General features: G+C 47.8%; 5 protein-coding genes across 5 annotated transcripts; 3 read left to right on the top strand and 2 right to left on the bottom strand.

The window, feature by feature from the left end:
• Positions 1–6,330: 6,330 nt before the first annotated feature.
• On the bottom strand, positions 6,331–7,161 carry F5891DRAFT_1199295 (uncharacterized protein; the record flags this gene model as incomplete). The annotated part of the gene is made up of 4 exons (XM_041368735.1): positions 6,331–6,483; positions 6,532–6,696; positions 6,753–7,064; positions 7,114–7,161. The coding sequence occupies 4 exons, from the start codon at positions 7,159–7,161 to the stop codon at positions 6,331–6,333; spliced, it is 678 nt and encodes a 225-aa protein (XP_041217133.1).
• A 3,302-nt stretch (positions 7,162–10,463) lies between these two features.
• Positions 10,464–11,234, top strand: F5891DRAFT_1218294 (uncharacterized protein; the record flags this gene model as incomplete). Its single annotated transcript, XM_041369354.1, has 1 exon — positions 10,464–11,234. The coding sequence occupies one exon, from the start codon at positions 10,464–10,466 to the stop codon at positions 11,232–11,234; it is 771 nt and encodes a 256-aa protein (XP_041217134.1).
• A 1,414-nt stretch (positions 11,235–12,648) lies between these two features.
• On the top strand, positions 12,649–14,293 carry F5891DRAFT_1132009 (uncharacterized protein; the record flags this gene model as incomplete). The annotated part of the gene is made up of 3 exons (XM_041364717.1): positions 12,649–13,233; positions 13,290–13,610; positions 13,673–14,293. The coding sequence occupies 3 exons, from the start codon at positions 12,649–12,651 to the stop codon at positions 14,291–14,293; spliced, it is 1,527 nt and encodes a 508-aa protein (XP_041217135.1).
• Positions 14,294–14,366: 73 nt separating this feature from the next.
• F5891DRAFT_894755 (uncharacterized protein) lies at positions 14,367–15,050 on the top strand (the record flags this gene model as incomplete). The annotated part of the gene is made up of 2 exons (XM_041373353.1): positions 14,367–14,673; positions 14,725–15,050. Coding segments are annotated over 2 exons (633 nt in total), but the record flags the coding sequence as incomplete, so codon positions are not given.
• A 32-nt stretch (positions 15,051–15,082) lies between these two features.
• F5891DRAFT_987853 (uncharacterized protein) lies at positions 15,083–16,445 on the bottom strand (the record flags this gene model as incomplete). Its single annotated transcript, XM_041377956.1, has 8 exons — positions 15,083–15,425; positions 15,488–15,547; positions 15,605–15,638; positions 15,733–15,866; positions 15,927–15,973; positions 16,116–16,189; positions 16,343–16,376; positions 16,437–16,445. 8 exons carry the CDS (start codon positions 16,443–16,445, stop codon positions 15,083–15,085), a joined length of 735 nt encoding a protein of 244 aa, XP_041217137.1.
• Positions 16,446–17,056: the final 611 nt, after the last annotated feature.

Here is a 17,056-nt window from a genome sequence, read left to right on the forward strand (position 1 = left end):
ACACTCTTTTGGAGAGAAGTATTCAGGCGGCGGAAGGCAGCAGGGCTGCAGCGGACCGGATGAGTTCCGGAATTGAGCTGTTCCTTCAGCAACAAAGGGAATTTCAAGCCATGTTGTTCGGACATATTCGGAAGGGATTTCGGACGTCTCCGGGTCCAGAGGAGGAAGATGAGGTGATGGAAAAGGCGTCCGGAAGTGATGCCGGCGGATCCGGAGAGGCGGATGGGTCTATGGAGATGTAGGAATTTCTGGTCCGTTTCTGTTTCTTCTCTAAATGTACTTGTATTTCGTATGCACACCATGTACTTCAAAGTTGAATAGGACCGGGTTTGTTCGGATATGCAGCGTGGAAGTCCGAAACTAGTTCGGATGCGTTTCCGAGCTCTGTTGCAAGTAACCATGAAGTCTCTTCATCCGTTCCTTCATATCCGGACCATCGGACGAGGTATAGGAGTTGACATTGTCTTCTCCGACGGTCTAATTTTGAGTCCAAAACTTCGGATATCTCATATTCGGGTTCTCCGTCGACTTCGACCGGAGGCGGAGGCGATTGGATACAATTAGGAATGGTATTAAGTGTGGCTGGTTCTAATTGCGAGACATGGAAAACTGGGTGTACGGAGCGCATGGAATCCAGAAGTCGGATGGTGAAAGAATGCGTGCCCGGACGAGCTATGATTTCGAATGGACCTAAGTTCTTTTCCGAGAGTTTCTTGGACGGATGGGTGGATCGGAAGTATTTTGCTTTGACGAAGACCGGATCTCCGATTTTCATATCCGGAGTGGGTTTCCGTTTGGCGTCCGCAGGTCCTTGATATCTTTCTTGTGTGTGGGCCATTTCTTCTCGGAGGAACTGATGGAGTTCGTCAAGGTCTATTGCATAGTCTCATGCGCGGGCAGATGAGAGGTCACGTTCCAGATGAACGGATAGGTTCGGATGATATCCCTTATTGGCAAAGAAGGGAGATACTCCGGTAGTAGCACTCGGAGCATTGTTATAAGCGAATTCTGCCAAGGGAAGTAGTTCCGACCAGTTATCCTGCTGATAGTTGCAGTATATCTGGAGGTATTGTTCAAGGGTTTGGTTCGCTCGTTCGGTTTGTCCGTCTCCTTCCGGATGATATCCGGACGTGAAGTGGAGGACCATATCTAATGCTTTTCCTAAGGACCGGAAGAAATGCGATATGAATTCTGTTCCTCGGTCCGAAGTGACATGGGATGGAACTCCGTGCTTGGAAAACACATGGAGGACGAATAGACTAGCGAGATCCGGAGAGGTAATGGTGTCGTGGGTAGGAATGAATATAGCTTGTTTGGATAGCCGGTCGATTACAACGAGGATGGCTGTAAAGCCGGATGAGTCCGGAAGATGCTCGATGAAATCCATGGATATAGAATTCCAAGGCTTTTCCGGTATGGGAAGCTGCTTAAGCAATCCGTAGGGTTTGTGTCTCGGAACCTTAGCTTGGCCACAGGAAGTGCAGGACTTGACATAGTCCTTGACATAGGTGTGGATTCCTGGCCAAGTGTACTCGCGTCGGATAAGGTCTAACGTCCGATTCTGTCCGAAGTGTCCGGACAACGGATGATCATGAGTATTCTGGAGGACGCGAAGACGGAGGTTATTAGATTCCGGAACATATATACGGTTGTCGCAGCGGAGGAAACCACTATCATCTACCGTCCATCTCGGACCCGAAGGTTCCAGAAGATGTTCGGATGCGATAGGGTCGGTGGGAAGTGCGGTCAGGATGTCTTTCCGGAGCTGGTCGATATCAATCAGAACGGCTGCCCTAAGAACCGGAGTTACTAGAGTTGAAGCTCGAAGGGACGAAGCTAACTGTTCCGAAGTGAATACCGGACGGAAATTATGAGGATTGACTCGAGCGTAGTCCTTATCCCCCTCTTTGGGGTAGACGTCCCAGCGTCTAGTAAGGGAATCCGGTTTAGCTCCGAGCTTTCCGGGACGGAAACGGATGACGAGGTTAAACTGATGGAGGAATTCCGACCAGCGGGCCTGACGGCGAGAGAGGAGTTTTGTGGTAGAGAAATACTCAAGGTTCTTATGGTCCGTGACAATGTCTATCGGCTCGGCAGAGCCTTCAAGGTAATGTTGCCACGTCCGAAAAGCTTCATGGATGGCTAGAAGTTCCTTATCGTGAGTATCGTAGTTGAGTTCCGGAGCGGTAAGCGTCCGAGAATAAAATGCTACCGGACGAAGCTCTGAGTCCGGACATACTATGGAAAGTATTCCGGCTATAGCGTAGTCAGAGGCGTCGGTTTCTACGACTATCGGAACATTCGGAATCCAGTGCGTAAGCACCGGAGCGGACGTGAAAGCTTTCTTGAGTGTTTCAAAGGACTTCTGACAATCATCGGAAAAATCCCAAGTAACCCCCTTGCAGGTAAGACGGGTGAGCGGAACTACAATGTCCGAGTAATTGAAAATGAATCGACGATAGAAATTTGCGAATCCGAGGAAGGATTGAATATCCTTAACTTTCCGAGGTTCCGGCCAATCAATGATGGACTGGATCTTCTCGGACAACATGGTCAAGCCATCCGGAGATAGGATGTAACCAAGGTATTCAACGGATGTGGTATGGAACGCGCATTTTTCGGGTTTAGCATAGAGTCGATGTTTTTGGAGACGGAGAAGGACTTCTCGGACATGTTCCTTATGGGATGCAAGGTCTTGGGAATAGATGAGGATGTCGTCCAGATATACGATAACGCATACATCCAGCATATCAGCAAACACGCTATTGACAAAGCGTTGGAATGCAGCCGGAGCGTTAGTGAGACCTTCCGGCATCACCAACCATTCATACGAGCCATAACGCGTTCGGAACGCGGTCTTCCATTCGTCTCCGTCCGCTATCCGGACGAGATGGTAAGCGGATCGGAGGTCGATTTTGGTATAGACTTTAGCGCGGCTCGGAGAGTCTAGGAGGTCGGTAATGAGAGGTAACGGATATCGGTCTTTCTTGGTAATCTGGTTAAGTCCACGGAAATCTACACAGAGGCGAAGGGAGCCATCCTTTTTCTTGACAAACAGGACAGGAGCTCCGTGAGAAGAGGATGAGGAACGGAGGAGTCCGGAGGAAATGTTTTCATCAAGAAACTTCCGGAGGGCTGCAAGCTCAACTGCAGATAGAGAATAAATGGTTCCAAGGGGCGGACTAGTTCCTTCCTCTAACTCAATTTTGAGATCATAGGGACGATGAGGAGGAAGTTGGCTAGCTTTGCCCTTATCGAACACATCCGAGAATTCGTGATATTCCGGAGGAATTCCGGACAGGTCCGGAGGATCGGACGAAAGGGAAGCGGACCGGAGGTCTACACCGGTCGGACGAAGGTAGATGCTGAACTGTTCCGATCCTTCCAATTTGCAGGCCCGGCAAAAGGCTACCGCATTGATCAAGGAAATGTTGGGGATGGTTTTATCAGCGGAGGTTCCGGATGTAGTCGGAGGAGGTAAATCTTCCATCGGAGGATGAGGATCCGGAGACGGAAGTGACATCGGAGGTGTCAAAGGCATTCCATGAGAAGTCGTTCGGAAATCGATGCTGCCCGAAACCCAGTCAATCAACGGATTGTGTAGGGTGAGCCAGCTATATCCAAGAACGATAAAACAAGAAGAATCCAACGGAGTAACATAAAACGTATCGGAGGTAACTACACTGGACGGAAAACGGATAGGCAAATCTATAGCTTCGGAAATCATATTATTACAAGTACCATCAAACAAACAGAGAGAAAGCGGAGATATCGGATATGTAGGAATTTTGTTTTTTCGGACGAAATCAGAGTCTATAAAACAGTGAGAGGAACCACAATCAATTAGTGAAGGAAAATCAGAAATATCAGGAAAAGTAGGAATAGAAACGTATGGACAAAGAGAGTTCGGATCGGAAAGAGAAACAGCATTGAGACGTAGCTCCGTTGCACGGGTAGAGTCAACGCAACCCTCATCCCGTGCGGAGTCAGGAGGGTTGCGGACTATTTTTTTGCTTCATCTGAAGCCTCCGGTTTGTCTTCCAGAGTTACTACTGCAGCACGGCCTTTGGCAGCGCACGAAGTAGACTTGGTGCATTCCCGAGCTGAATGGCCAGGTCCGCCGCAGAATAGACAGAGTTTATTATCCATCCGTCTCTTACGTTCTTCGGACGTGAGCTTTCCATCCTTTCCTAACTTGGAGGTAAGGTCCGGAGGTTTAGAAATGGAGGATGATGCAGAAGTAGCGGGTTTGTCGGATTTGTACCTCGAAGGTCCGGACGAGTTGGAACTCGTCCGATCGGACGTGGTTTGCTTAGGAGGAGTGGAGGTGGTGGGTTTAGTTTCGCGGGCGACTTCTCCCTTCCGTTCCCAGTATCGAGCGTCGATAGTCTGGGCAAGGATCTTGTATTTGGAAAGGGTGGAAGGTTTACCCATGCGACTGATTTCGTCTTTGATACGAGCCGGAAGTCCATTATAGAATTGGCGTCTTAGGGCACCGTCACCCCAGCCACGGACTTGTGAAGCAAGACGCTGAAATTCAACAACATATTTATTAATGTGTTGTCCATCACGCATATGAAGTTGCTCCAATTGCATTTCCACGTCTCCGGATGGATCGTGCGGTCCGAAATTGGTTTGGAGTTCAAGCATGAACACGGAGTAATCATCCATCCAATCCGGACGATCATCGTCCTCGTCGGCTAGGAGATCCGGTTCGAACCACTCGAGTGCCATACCCTTAAGGTAGGATTGGGCGAAGTTGACTTTTGCCCGTCCGGAACGGAAGGCTTTGGGTTTGCTTTGGAAGTGAAGCTCGCATTGGACGAAGAATGCACGAAGCTTCCGAGGCTCAGTGCCATCAAAAGTATCGGGCTCACGGATCTTGACTTTAGAATCTTCGGACGAGGCCGGACGACGATTGTTGCGTGCGAGGTTGTCGATGGCTTGAGAAAGCCGAAGCATGACACGGTCTTGTGGGTTTAACCCGTCAAATTCATCGTCGTTGTCATCCGGTTCATCATCCGGATCACCTCCGAAGTCATCCGGAGGGTTTCCACTGGGAGTATCTTCATCGTCCGGAGGTCCTTCGTCATCCAGATCACCTCTGGCAGGAGTGCGCGTAGGGGTTTCCGGATGCGGACAATTCATGAGTTGCGAAATACTTTGAGCAGGACCGCGTGATACACGGCGCTGAGAGAAACTGGTGAAGGCGTTGACTACGGATGTCGGATCGCGTCGGGTGGACGAAAGTCCGACAGCGTGCAAAGCGGCTTGGTTTACTTTAGTAGGAGCCATGATATGAGTAAGTGTACTTGGAAAGGTGTGAGTTCGAATATACTGTTAAGGTCGTGCTCTCGTAGGATTGGATCCGAAGGACTTCGGCCTCAGCTCGTATGCTGTGCCCCTTTCCCAAGTACTGTCCCTTATTTCAAAGTACTAATGATAACGCGTCCGAAGGTCCAGACGGGTCTCGTAGTATATCCGGATGTCTTCCGGATATCGGAAACATATATAAGACTAATCCGGATGTATCCGAACTAGAAACTAACAGAGTAAGACTACCCGAAGGTAGAGCCGAGGATATAGACTATCGGAATCTATCCGAAGTCTCGGAGGGTGACAAGAGTAAGAAGGACTCAAGTCCGGAGGACAGAAAGAGGACAAACTAAGATGATATTCGAACTGAGGTACTACAGGACATATACACGAGTTTATATACTATGAGGATAACGGAAGTATCAGTAAGCAAAGGTCCGAGGCTATGTATGAAGCATGTGCAAAGGTTATCAAACGCGGGTCGGAAATGAGACATAGGTTAACGGATCAGTAATCATACCGGTAATAAGTATAACCAAAACACCGGGAAGAGGAAATACCGAATAGGCTGTGTTTAATGTTATATGAACAGGAAATGAATTAGAAAGCTTATCGTAAATCGGATCGGAAGCGGATCTATACATTGGACCGGATCAGATCTCAGGGTCCGAAGTCCGGAAGAGAAGCGTGAATATATGGGATATGACAACATCTCTGTGCCGTCTGGTGAGTTGTGGTTAGTACTAGTAGTCATGTCAAATATCAGTGTAGCGCTAAAGCTCACCGTGCAACCCTCAACAACTTTTTGCAAATCCTTGGGATAATGCCAGCGTGTTTCGTACCTTCGTGAAAATTGACCAGGAGTGTCAAGTATGTGTTGAACACTGCTGCATACTGTTCCTTGTAAAATTTCGTTTCAGTCCTTGTCCCGGTGGACCATTCCATGACACAGGCCTCGACCTAAACATCATTCAAATGGTTCTTGTTAGCTCCGAATCTTATCTGAATCGTTACTCACAGCTGAAGGATTGCCATGATGATGCCAAAGCTGATGCCGCCAGTGCTCGCATCCATGAAATAGGCAGGGAACTTGACCCCAAGTGAGTTCTTCTTCTTGTAGCACCATTTAATCATGCCCTTTTGAATAATATTGGCCTCCTTCCGATCCTATAGCTAGCCATTAGTATGATGTTGACCTCCAACGATGTACCTTACCTTGTAAGTGAAACTTTTACGATTTTCGAGGAGTGACTTTACCAGCGCTACATTGCAAGACGTGGCTTCAGGTGTCTTTTCGTCAGTGAAGCCAAACTCTGCCACAACTAGAGGCTGCATGACAGTTTTAAGCTCGCTCCGCAGATTGGAACCTCGTAAAGTTATCTAATAGTAGCAGGTGACTGGTCAGTATGACATACACCATAGGCATTAGACCGTACCAATTTGTAAGTGTCTTCATCATAATCAATCTTCACTCCATTTGCCCGACAGGATGCAGCCCATGCTTCGCCTGACCAGTTGCGACTCTCAACGTCACCTGGATAGATTGTTGAGTTTGCGAGAATGGCTTGGTAGTGTCCGACTGCAAGATGTATGATGGATGAGTAGAGCCTATCAAAGTCAGCATATCGAACACGGCCGCGACTCCCGCCATTACCAATTTTGACCTTCTGGACCACCTGAAGGCCATCTACCTTTGTAAGGGGTGGAGCCAAGCGCTTCACACCCCTGAGAGCCAATGACTCAAATGGCTATGTTTGATTTATCAGTCGAATCCCTAGTCAGATAATGGCCATTCACCTGTTGTGCCTCTGTAGACTCAATTGAACTTGAAGATACTTCAGCCATCAAGCTCTGTCGCACTCCTCTGAACGGAGTTGGAGTATTATGTGTGACTAGGCCACACGGCCCTGCTGTTGCAAAGCGCTGTTCAAATCTCGTTTGTTGAACATATTTACTTGATGTTTCATTGCGAGAACTTTCCTGCATGGCACACATTAGTTTCATTGTTGCTGAGCTGAGCTGAAATACTAACCATATGTGTTACAGTCACTACGTGAGCCCCCAGCTACTCGACCAGCCCTCTGCCACCTCGCACGGCAATGACACGATAACCAGGCCTTTAGGCCTTGATGACAGATAGAAGAGAAAGCCTGGAAGATGCCGGCTTAGATAAGTGGTCTGGACCGCTATGACGAACATATGACGACATAGGTCTAGAAGACCTATTTATGTTATCAAGATAGAAGCCTGCCTCATGCATGGTATCTCTGACTCGATAGATAAGCAGATTAGAACCCAGCTTCAAGCTGAGCTTAGATACGATAGAGTAGCCTTATATAAGGTCGACAATTAAAGTAGATGTTCCTTACTTTAATCCTACTGGGTTTTGCCTCGAAACCTTTGTCTTGCTAAAGCTACCTGCTTGACATCAGATCCGTACCTTCAGAAGGACTTGAAGCCCCTTCTGCCTGTAACTGCTATCATTGCTCGCCTCCACGAGCATACGCAACTCTTACTTATCTGTAGGAGCCGACCTTCGGACTCTCAGCATGTGGTATCACTGTCATGATCGTCGCTGTTAGATCATCCCAGTTCGCACACGACTTAACATCGTAACAAAGGATTAAAGTCCCCTTATCGTACGCCTCCATCACAGGCTACAAGATAACTGATCGCACTTGCTGTCAAAGTTACCGACACTCGTAGAACCCCGAACCCAGATCCCGAAAGGATTTCCATATCCCTGATCTAGAACCCTGATCGTACCGGCCTGACCAGTCGCAAGAATATAAGAACCGCTGTCACTGTGGAAAGCTCCAAGAAAAGGATACCACGAAGATTGTAGAAACCATCTCCAATATGGCAACTACCAGAAACACCTTCGCCGCTGTGCATCTCAACGGGAAGGAGACTCGCCTCTGTCTGCGAGAGAAGAAATGTTTTGTGTGCCACGTCATCGGACACAAAGCCGCGAGCTGTCCTCAATGGACCCGAACCTCACGGAGAAAGATGATCGAAGAAGAACCCCGCTTGCACACTATCAAGGTGGCCGGGGCTAAGGATGATATACGGGTGAACGCCACCCTGATTTCCAGAACAAGAAGTACCCCCATCACGACATCTATGATCGTAGATTCTGGGGCGTGTCAGTCCTTCGTCAACCAGGACGTGATCACGCAGCACCACATCTTGACGCACCAGCTAGAGAACCCCCTGACACTCTCGAACGCTGACGGATCCTGCTTTGGAAAGAAGCCAATAGAAAGGTTTTGCAACCTTACTTTCCAGATCGATGAACGGGTAATTTCCGAACGGTTTTACCTAGCCGAACTTGGTCCGAAAGACAAGTTCCTGCTTGGACGACCTTGGCTTATCAGCCAGAACCCCCTGATCAATTGGAAAACCGGCGTGGTAACCCTCAAGAGTACCGCAGATTCCCGAAAGAAGCAGAAAGAAATAGATTCTGATCGGAAGAAGAATGGCAAGACGCCCCTCTTCCTGAAAGAAGATAAGAAGGTAGCATTGAAGAGAAAACGATCGGTATCCCCGACTACTCCCCGCACCTTCTCTTCGGGCTCTGTACCATCAGCCCGAATGACACAGAATGCACCGGTCCATGAAAAACCGCAGAACGGAACCCCCGTTGAACCTTCAGAAACTGCACCACAGCCCGCGAAAACTGTGACAAAGAAAGACTCGCTGCCTAGAATTGACCTTGCAGTGAAAAGATATGAACAGAAGAAACCGGCCACTGACCTGGAGACAACTCAGAAAAAGACTTCCAGACCGGCGCTGATATCTGACCACATTTATCCTGAACCGCCGTGAACAAAGAAGATTGTACCAGCTGTTCAGCCGATGAAAGTTGAAGAAAATCCCGCACCTGCCCGATATGAATTCTCGGCAGAGCCTGCACAAGTCCTTGGGAAGGGACGTGCAATAATGAACGAAGAACCGCCTGTATCCAAGGCACCTAGACTGGCCGCTGAACCAGAAATAACTCAGAGATTCGAATTCTCCGGAGAACCAATATCTGTTCTCGGAAAAGGACGAGCAGTCTGAATCGAAGAACCTCCCACTGCCAAGAAGCTCAAGTACTATGAAAGTCCTGAGTCTGCAATGGAAGAAGAAGAAACAGAACCGGCGTATATAACCGCCGATGAACCGCCGAATTCCCTCAACCTCTCCATGACACCTGTGCATAATTCCGAAGAAGCAATGGTGCTGTCTTCAGATACTGAACTCCCTCCTGCGTTACAAGAAACCCAGGATATTTTCATCGAACGAATCACTTTGATCCATGAAGCATATCGTCAAAATGAAATAGAAAAAGAAGCACAAGACGCCGGGCCCAGTTTTGTCCGATTTATCGACATGGACAACTCCGAGAATGATGAGAATAACGACAATGATGCACCCTCTTCGCATGATCTGCGAATGGTAGATTCAGAAGGACACGACTTCGAAGACGACGGCCCGCTCCCGGGCCTAGATTTCTGATTGAGTATGATTAGTCGGTGACTAATGTCTTAGTAAGGGGGTGAAATCCCTACTTACTTTTATCTTCCATCCACGCCTACTTCAATCTCGAACACTGATCACCGATCCCGAACTCGACCTACTTCTGAAGGTCCGTAATGACCCTAAACTAGATATAGTCCGGAAAGACTCTAAACTACGATTGTCCGTAATGACATAAAACTAGACGATGAACAAGGACGAACCCCGGAAAACTCCTGCAAGCTTCGGGACCCCTCACATCACTGCACTTTGACCACCTGAGTAGACCATATATAAACAAAGGGTAATAGAAGACGATCTCCCTGCTGGATGACCCCAAGAAACTCCTGCAAGCCTTGACACCCACGCTCGGACCCCCAACCTCCGGAACGAGGCTAAACTATCACGAGACGAACTCCACGGAAACTCCTGCAAGCCCCTGGAATCCTCTAGAACCTATTATGGCACTCTCCCTCTGATAGTGAAGAAGAATCTCGAACACGAGTTAGCCTCATGGCTAGATAAGACGATAAGAGATAAACGATAAAGATAAGTTTAGAATGAATCGGAGCTTGGATTGATCTGGAAGAAGGTTATAAACCCTCTCGATCCCTGAACATCTCTCCCAACGAACCTCCATCATCATCATGACAAACTCCATCGACAACGACTCTATCAAAATGGCACTGAAGGACTCAGACTACGGATTAGTCCTCAGAATGACGGAAAACAGCGCGTTCAATGAAGCTGCTATCCTGACCCCCGCGTACTCCCAAGCGATCGACGAAATCCTTGGTGATCAAGACGCCAGAACTGCAGCGTGTACATCCCTCACCGTCTGCATTATACGAACCACGAAGCTGCTGGAAGATGTAGCCAATCGTATTGACCTTGATGAAGCAACTCGGAAACTTGCTATACTTCATCTGCAATGGCGGATCAGAAACTTCGCACTTCACTTACTCCCCCTCGACTTCTCCAATATCACCGATCTAGCGATAAAGAAAGTTGAAGTGAAGCCACTTGTAGAAGAACCCCGCCCGGTACGCCCGCTGAGAAGAAAGGCGGCTACCATAGATCGAACCCACACCACGCTCTGCAAGTGCTGCGGAGGATATGGACATCAGTTCAGAAAATGTCCAGATTATGTTTGTTGCATCTGCGATGAACTCGGACCTGACCATCTGTCTGTCCACTGCCCACGACTTGAAGGATGCATTGTGCTCCAAGAGTTTAGTGATGAAGAGAAGTTTTTTGAAGCTCTCTTAGATTGGGAGCATAACCACAAGGCACTCGCGGATCTAGAACTTTGGCATCCCACCGAACTTTCCCCTGTCCCTGAAACTCCCTCAGTACCTTCCGTCTCCACGTCAGCAATTCCCGCACCACCTACTGCTACGATGGAAGAAGATGTTTAGAAATCAAAGTCGGTGACTTTGTGCGTAGTAATGGGGTAATGTTACAGTCACTACGTGAGCCCCCAGCTACTCGACCAGCCCTCTGCCACCTCGCATGGCAATGACACGATAACCAGGCCTTTAGGCCTTGATGACAGATAGAAGAGAAAGCCTGGAAGATGCCGGCTTAGATAAGTGGTCTGGACCGCTATGACGAACATATGACGACATAGGTCTAGAAGACCTATTTATGTTATCAAGATAGAAGCCTGCCTCATGCATGGTATCTCTGACTCGATAGATAAGCAGATTAGAACCCAGCTTCAAGCTGAGCTTAGATACGATAGAGTAGCCTTATATAAGGTCGACAATTAAAGTAGATGTTCCTTACTTTAATCCTACTGGGTTTTGCCTCGAAACCTTTGTCTTGCTAAAGCTACCTGCTTGACATCAGATCCGTACCTTCAGAAGGACTTGAAGCCCCTTCTGCCTGTAACTGCTATCATTGCTCGCCTCCACGAGCATACGCAACTCTTACTTATCTGTAGGAGCCGACCTTCGGACTCTCAGCACGTGGTATCACTGTCGTGATTGTCGCTGTTAGATCATCCCAGTTCGCACACGACTTAACGTCGTAACAATATGTAAGCCTATCTGCTCCTCCGAGTCACCTGCAAGCAACTGAGGATCGATCACTGGTGGTGGCTGGGCCTGAGGCACCACAGGTGTGTTCAAATATGCCGAAGGGACACTGGGGGGGATATGATTCGTCCATGGAGTCAGTCTAGGTGGGACATATGAGACCTGGTTTTCTTGCTCTGTGTGTCCCACAGACTTTCTGGTAGATGGCATAGTGTAAGTATGAGTGCAGGACTGATTTGTCATACCACAAAGAGGCACTGGTGTAAATGTGAACTGTCAAGGAGGCATATCAATGAAAATTTCAACTGCGAACTTGTAGACTTACAGAATCTGTTGCCAATGACTCATCATTGCCATTGGTAATGTCATCCTCCTCTTCGGACTCAGGCCCATCCAGAGGCATGAAGTCATTGACCTCTTCGAGAACCTGTCTTTGGCGGAGACCTAGAGTTGCATACTTTTGAGTCTTCCTAGCATCTTGCGCATATGCTTCGTCCTCTGCAAGGTGTCATCATAAGTTCTCAGTGCCAATAGAGCCAGTTGAAGTAAACTGACCTTGGGCCTTTTTCTTGGAAGTGCTCCGATGGTGATGTTGTGCACGCATTGTCATATCACTGACTGACTGTGTGGAGTCTGAAATGGTGGTTGAAGGCAAAAAAAAATCACTCCGATCCTGCCCGAGATATGCACAGACTGGGAAGTCAGACCTGTCAACAAAAATTTAAACACATGCTAAAGATATAACATACCTTTTGAACGTCCGAAACAGAAGCTTGAGTCTAATTCCCCAATAATGCCAGCTTGCACAGATTGTGGTCACTGGCTCCCTACGCCATCAGGGCTAAATAAGCACATCGCTATTTCACGTACCTGTCGACAGAAATGGCAGGATCGCCTCAAAAACTTCAGCATCAACATGTTCGACCTTGGTGGTGGATTTGCAGCACCAGTCGAGGAAGATCTGCACGATGCAGCACCACCAGCAGTTGAGGATGACATAACTGAAGGAAATCAGCATGATGAACATAATTTCTCGCACTCACCTCCACATCCAGGTCCATTCGAGGCCAATCAAGACCATATGCAACCTCCAAATAGACGCAGTGTTGAGATTGAAGAGGTCACAGATGACCCTGGTCTTGTCCGTAATGCGACATGTTGGGTTGAAGAGTACCCTGATGAGATGTTAGCTGGTGCACCATGTGGCACATCTGAAGAGATCATGCCCACAAAGTTTGATGCCATAAAGGCTAACCAAGAGGCCAATGGCGAGAGTGTTTGGGGCCCTTTCGACAATGAGGAGGAATGGGATTTGGCCTGGTGGTTGATTCAGAAGGTTGGTCAAAACCAAACAGATGAATTTCTAAAGCTTCCCATTGTAAGGCTCGTGTCTCAAATATAATAATCATCAAACTCACATTTGTGCACTGGCAGGTTCATAATTGTGCCAAGGTTTCATACCCCAATAATCGTTCCTTCTTGAAAAAAATTGACGCACTGCCTACGAAAGGGCCTGAATGGCACTGTGACCTTATTAAGGTGGCGGGAGACATTGTTGCCCAAGACAGAGAGATGTCATCAGCCGAGTTAGAACTCTGGCAGCGCAACCCAGTGGACTGTATACGCGAACTCATTGGAAATCCCACATTCAAAGAAATGATTGCTTACGCACCTGAGCATGCATTTGAGGACAGGGGGGGTAATAGCCGTGTTTACGATGAGATGTGGTCAGGGGACTGGTGGTGGGACATGCAGGTTAGAGACAACAGGATAGAAGTTGTTGTGTGACATACTAATGTTCATTGGTCTTGTGGCAGGGCAAGCTGCCGAAAGGAGCGGCAATAGCACCAGTGATCCTCGCATCTGATAAAACAAGCCTCTCACAGTTTTTGGGAGACAAATCAGCATGGCCAGTGTATCTGACCATCGGGAATATTGAAAAGGCCACACGTCGTCGTCCACGGATGCATGGAGCCATTTTGCTTGGTTACCTCCCAGCAACGAAGCTTGACTGCTTTAGCAAAGGGACCCGGTCTGTCACAGGGTATCGGCTGTTTCACGAATGTATGCAGAGGATTCTGCAGCCCCTAATCGAAGCAGGCAAACATGGTGTAGAGATGGTATGTGCTGATGGGAGGGTTCGTCGAGTGCACCCGATCCTTGCAGCCTATGTTGCTGACCATCCTGAACAATGTCTCATTACCTGCACAAAAGAGAGTTTCTGTCCGAAATGTCATGTTCACCGAGACAACCGTGGTGAACTTCTTGCATCACTCCTACGAGACGAAGACCGCACCTTGACTATGTTAGAACATAAACGAACAGGTCGTAGGGTGGCTGCCTACACACGCGAGGGGTTGCGCCCTGTGTATCGCCCATTCTGGGCAGATCTTCCTTATTCCAACATCTTTGCTGCCATCACAGCCAAGTGCAGGTGACACACCTTTATCTCATATCCTGGCAGCTCGTCCTCCATTTCGAGCTCTGACTGTTGATTCTATTGCCTAGACGTTTGGGGCAGTTAATTTCTTTACAGCTCTGTCACAATACCTCATCCAAACCACACCCCGAATTCCACCACCTTCACAACCACAATTGTCAGTCTCCCATTGGGATCGCTTTGATGCTTACCGTCGTCTGTCAATCCCTTATCCACACTTGCATGCCGTCCATATGTCGAAATCCATGGACCGCATCCGTGCAGTGCCTTACACCCCACCTTCTGGTCGGTCAGCAGGGTCGCCAGGGCAATTTGATACAGTCCTCGTGCAAAGAGAAGGCAATACTAATGTACATACTCGAGGGACTGCATTGGAAGGTGAGTAGGTTCAAACTTTATAGTTTTGCATTGATATGGAGACTGTCATAGGTCTTCAAGTGGCACAAGTCTGCCTGATATTCAACTTACCAATTCACCTGCGCACTGCTGGACAGCCTTTCCACCTTGCACTCATTGAATGGTTCAATCCATTCCGCACACGCAATGCATTGTTGGAGCTTCACACAGTCTCACGTTCATATGCTGGTCAAGCACCTCGCACTGAGGTGATCCCCATCAGTCAAATTGCTGGGAGTTGTCATCTTATACCCAAGTTCGGCACACATGTCAACCAAACGTGGAGGTGGGATTTCATATTGGACGCATGTAAATCATTCTACCTTAACCCTTGGATTGACATGTATAGCTTCTACAAATTTCGAACTGCCTGATATAATAACGGTACGAGTTACACTAGTTTTGTAATTCCATGCACAGCAAGCTGTACTTCTAATAATTGTGCTTTGCGACCCTCCTCGCAACACCTTACTTCGGCGTCCCAACGCTCGGCAACAAGTCTATGCATGTAATTTTGAGATACCACAAGAGGGGCCAGAGTTTGCCTGTAGGGAGGTGCAGGTGTCTTGGGAGTCTCAGAACCTGGCACAGCGTGGGGAGAGTCGAGGGTCTGCTGAATGTCAGCCAGAGCAGCTGCGATGCCATTGAAAAGCAGAGGCTGATCGGAATTGGAAGAGTTTTGCAGGCGCCTTTGGACTTCCTCCAGTGGGATCTGCCGGACAAGCCTTTTGGGCCTGCGCAATGGTTGTACTGTGTTAGTGGGGGCAGCAACTACATTGTGCCATGAATATCACACCTTTTAACGTCCGAGCCCTCTGGTGTCTTTCCACTAATCTCGGGGGACTGCGAGCGAAGACTACACAATATGTCAGACTTTGGTGAGGTGCACTATGGAGGTTTTGGTGGTCCTTACCGCTTGTTGCGCAGTGGCGCCAAATTTTCCTGATCTGAGTGCGGTTGCATTGTCACAGTTAGGCTGAAAGTGAGATGTTACTATTAGTAGTGATGCAGAAGTACTAGTATTGCGCAAGCACGGCATACCTCTAAGTAGTCCAAGTCGCGAACCAGACAATGTATAAGGATTGATGTTGGGATTGCAAGAAAATGTTCGGAGGTAGTAACGAGTCTGTTTGATTGTTTTGCATGCATTGGTGTCTAGGAGACCTACAAGGTGCCTACAAAATATGAGTTGCCTAGTTTGCCTATGTAGGTATATTTAGGTGAGACCTGCCTACGTGAATTTCACATTTTCCTGATGAGGAGGGGATTTTCTGGCCCAGGACTTGTCGAGAAAGTAGTATTAATGAGTGAGTAAAGGTAAAGCAGGTGTTTGTGTGGGTACAGAACATCACTAGGGCGTAAAGAAGGTCCAATAGAGTCTGATAACGAGTAACAACTTTCTTATAAATGACTAGAAAATATACTTGGTGAGTGGTGATTGAGGTCTTGACTCGCTCTGCCGACATGTACCTCATTTCCTTTAGATCCGGGAGCCAAACTGTTTCAGAATAGGAAGAATTGTGTTATTAAAGTTAGGAATGGAGCAGGGTTGCAGGGGTGAGCTTTGGTGTTAATAGCGGACAACAAAAACGAACGGAGAACTGAACCACTTTGTTTTGTTTGAAGGGAAATTCAGTTTTTGAGTACTTACATACTTGAACATGAGACTGAACTTGCCTACCAAACTAGTGTCTAGTAGTTCGACTCAGAAAATCAGTTCAAGACAAATGACTAAAATAACGAACCTTTGCCATGGTAGAGAACATTGAAGGGAAAAGAGGCTGAAGAGCGGCTATGTCGCAGTATGCATAATCAAACAGCGAGTCAGTGGTCTCCTGCAGGGAATTGGCAGGACATGCACTCTGAGACTGGCAATGCCGTGAGGGCCGTGAGGCCAAATGCTTGACTGCTTCCGAGTCCTTGATGGAACACCTACTAAAAGCGAAAAATCTGACATGAGGTATAATGGTTCATCACGAAGAAAATAAAAGAGAAAACAGACCAAAAGCCAATAGTTTGATTTGTGTCTTAAATGTGCAATGTAGAGCACTCGAAACTTGATCAGCTGTTGCCAGTGGGATATAACTGCATGTCCAATGGGTTCTGTTGAGGTATACGAGCCGTCCATGTACCATCCTGAGGACAAAGACTAGCGGAGAAGAAAGTCGGAGCTTAAGTAATGTGGCGGGTAGTTCAAGTATATAGATAACCACCAGAGTGTTCCGAAAAAATAATAAGACCGCTCTGAACACCCTATCCGTGTAACGCTCATAATCTGAAAGGTTATGAGCCCTGCTTAATCGTATAACGAACCTCAAAAAGAACAATCAATTTATGCTATGCAAATACATACATATCTATAATC

This window comes from Suillus fuscotomentosus (genome assembly GCF_016647785.1).
Source record: "Suillus fuscotomentosus strain FC203 chromosome Unknown F5891scaffold_182, whole genome shotgun sequence".
In the NCBI taxonomy this organism is placed as follows: domain Eukaryota; kingdom Fungi; phylum Basidiomycota; class Agaricomycetes; order Boletales; family Suillaceae; genus Suillus; species Suillus fuscotomentosus.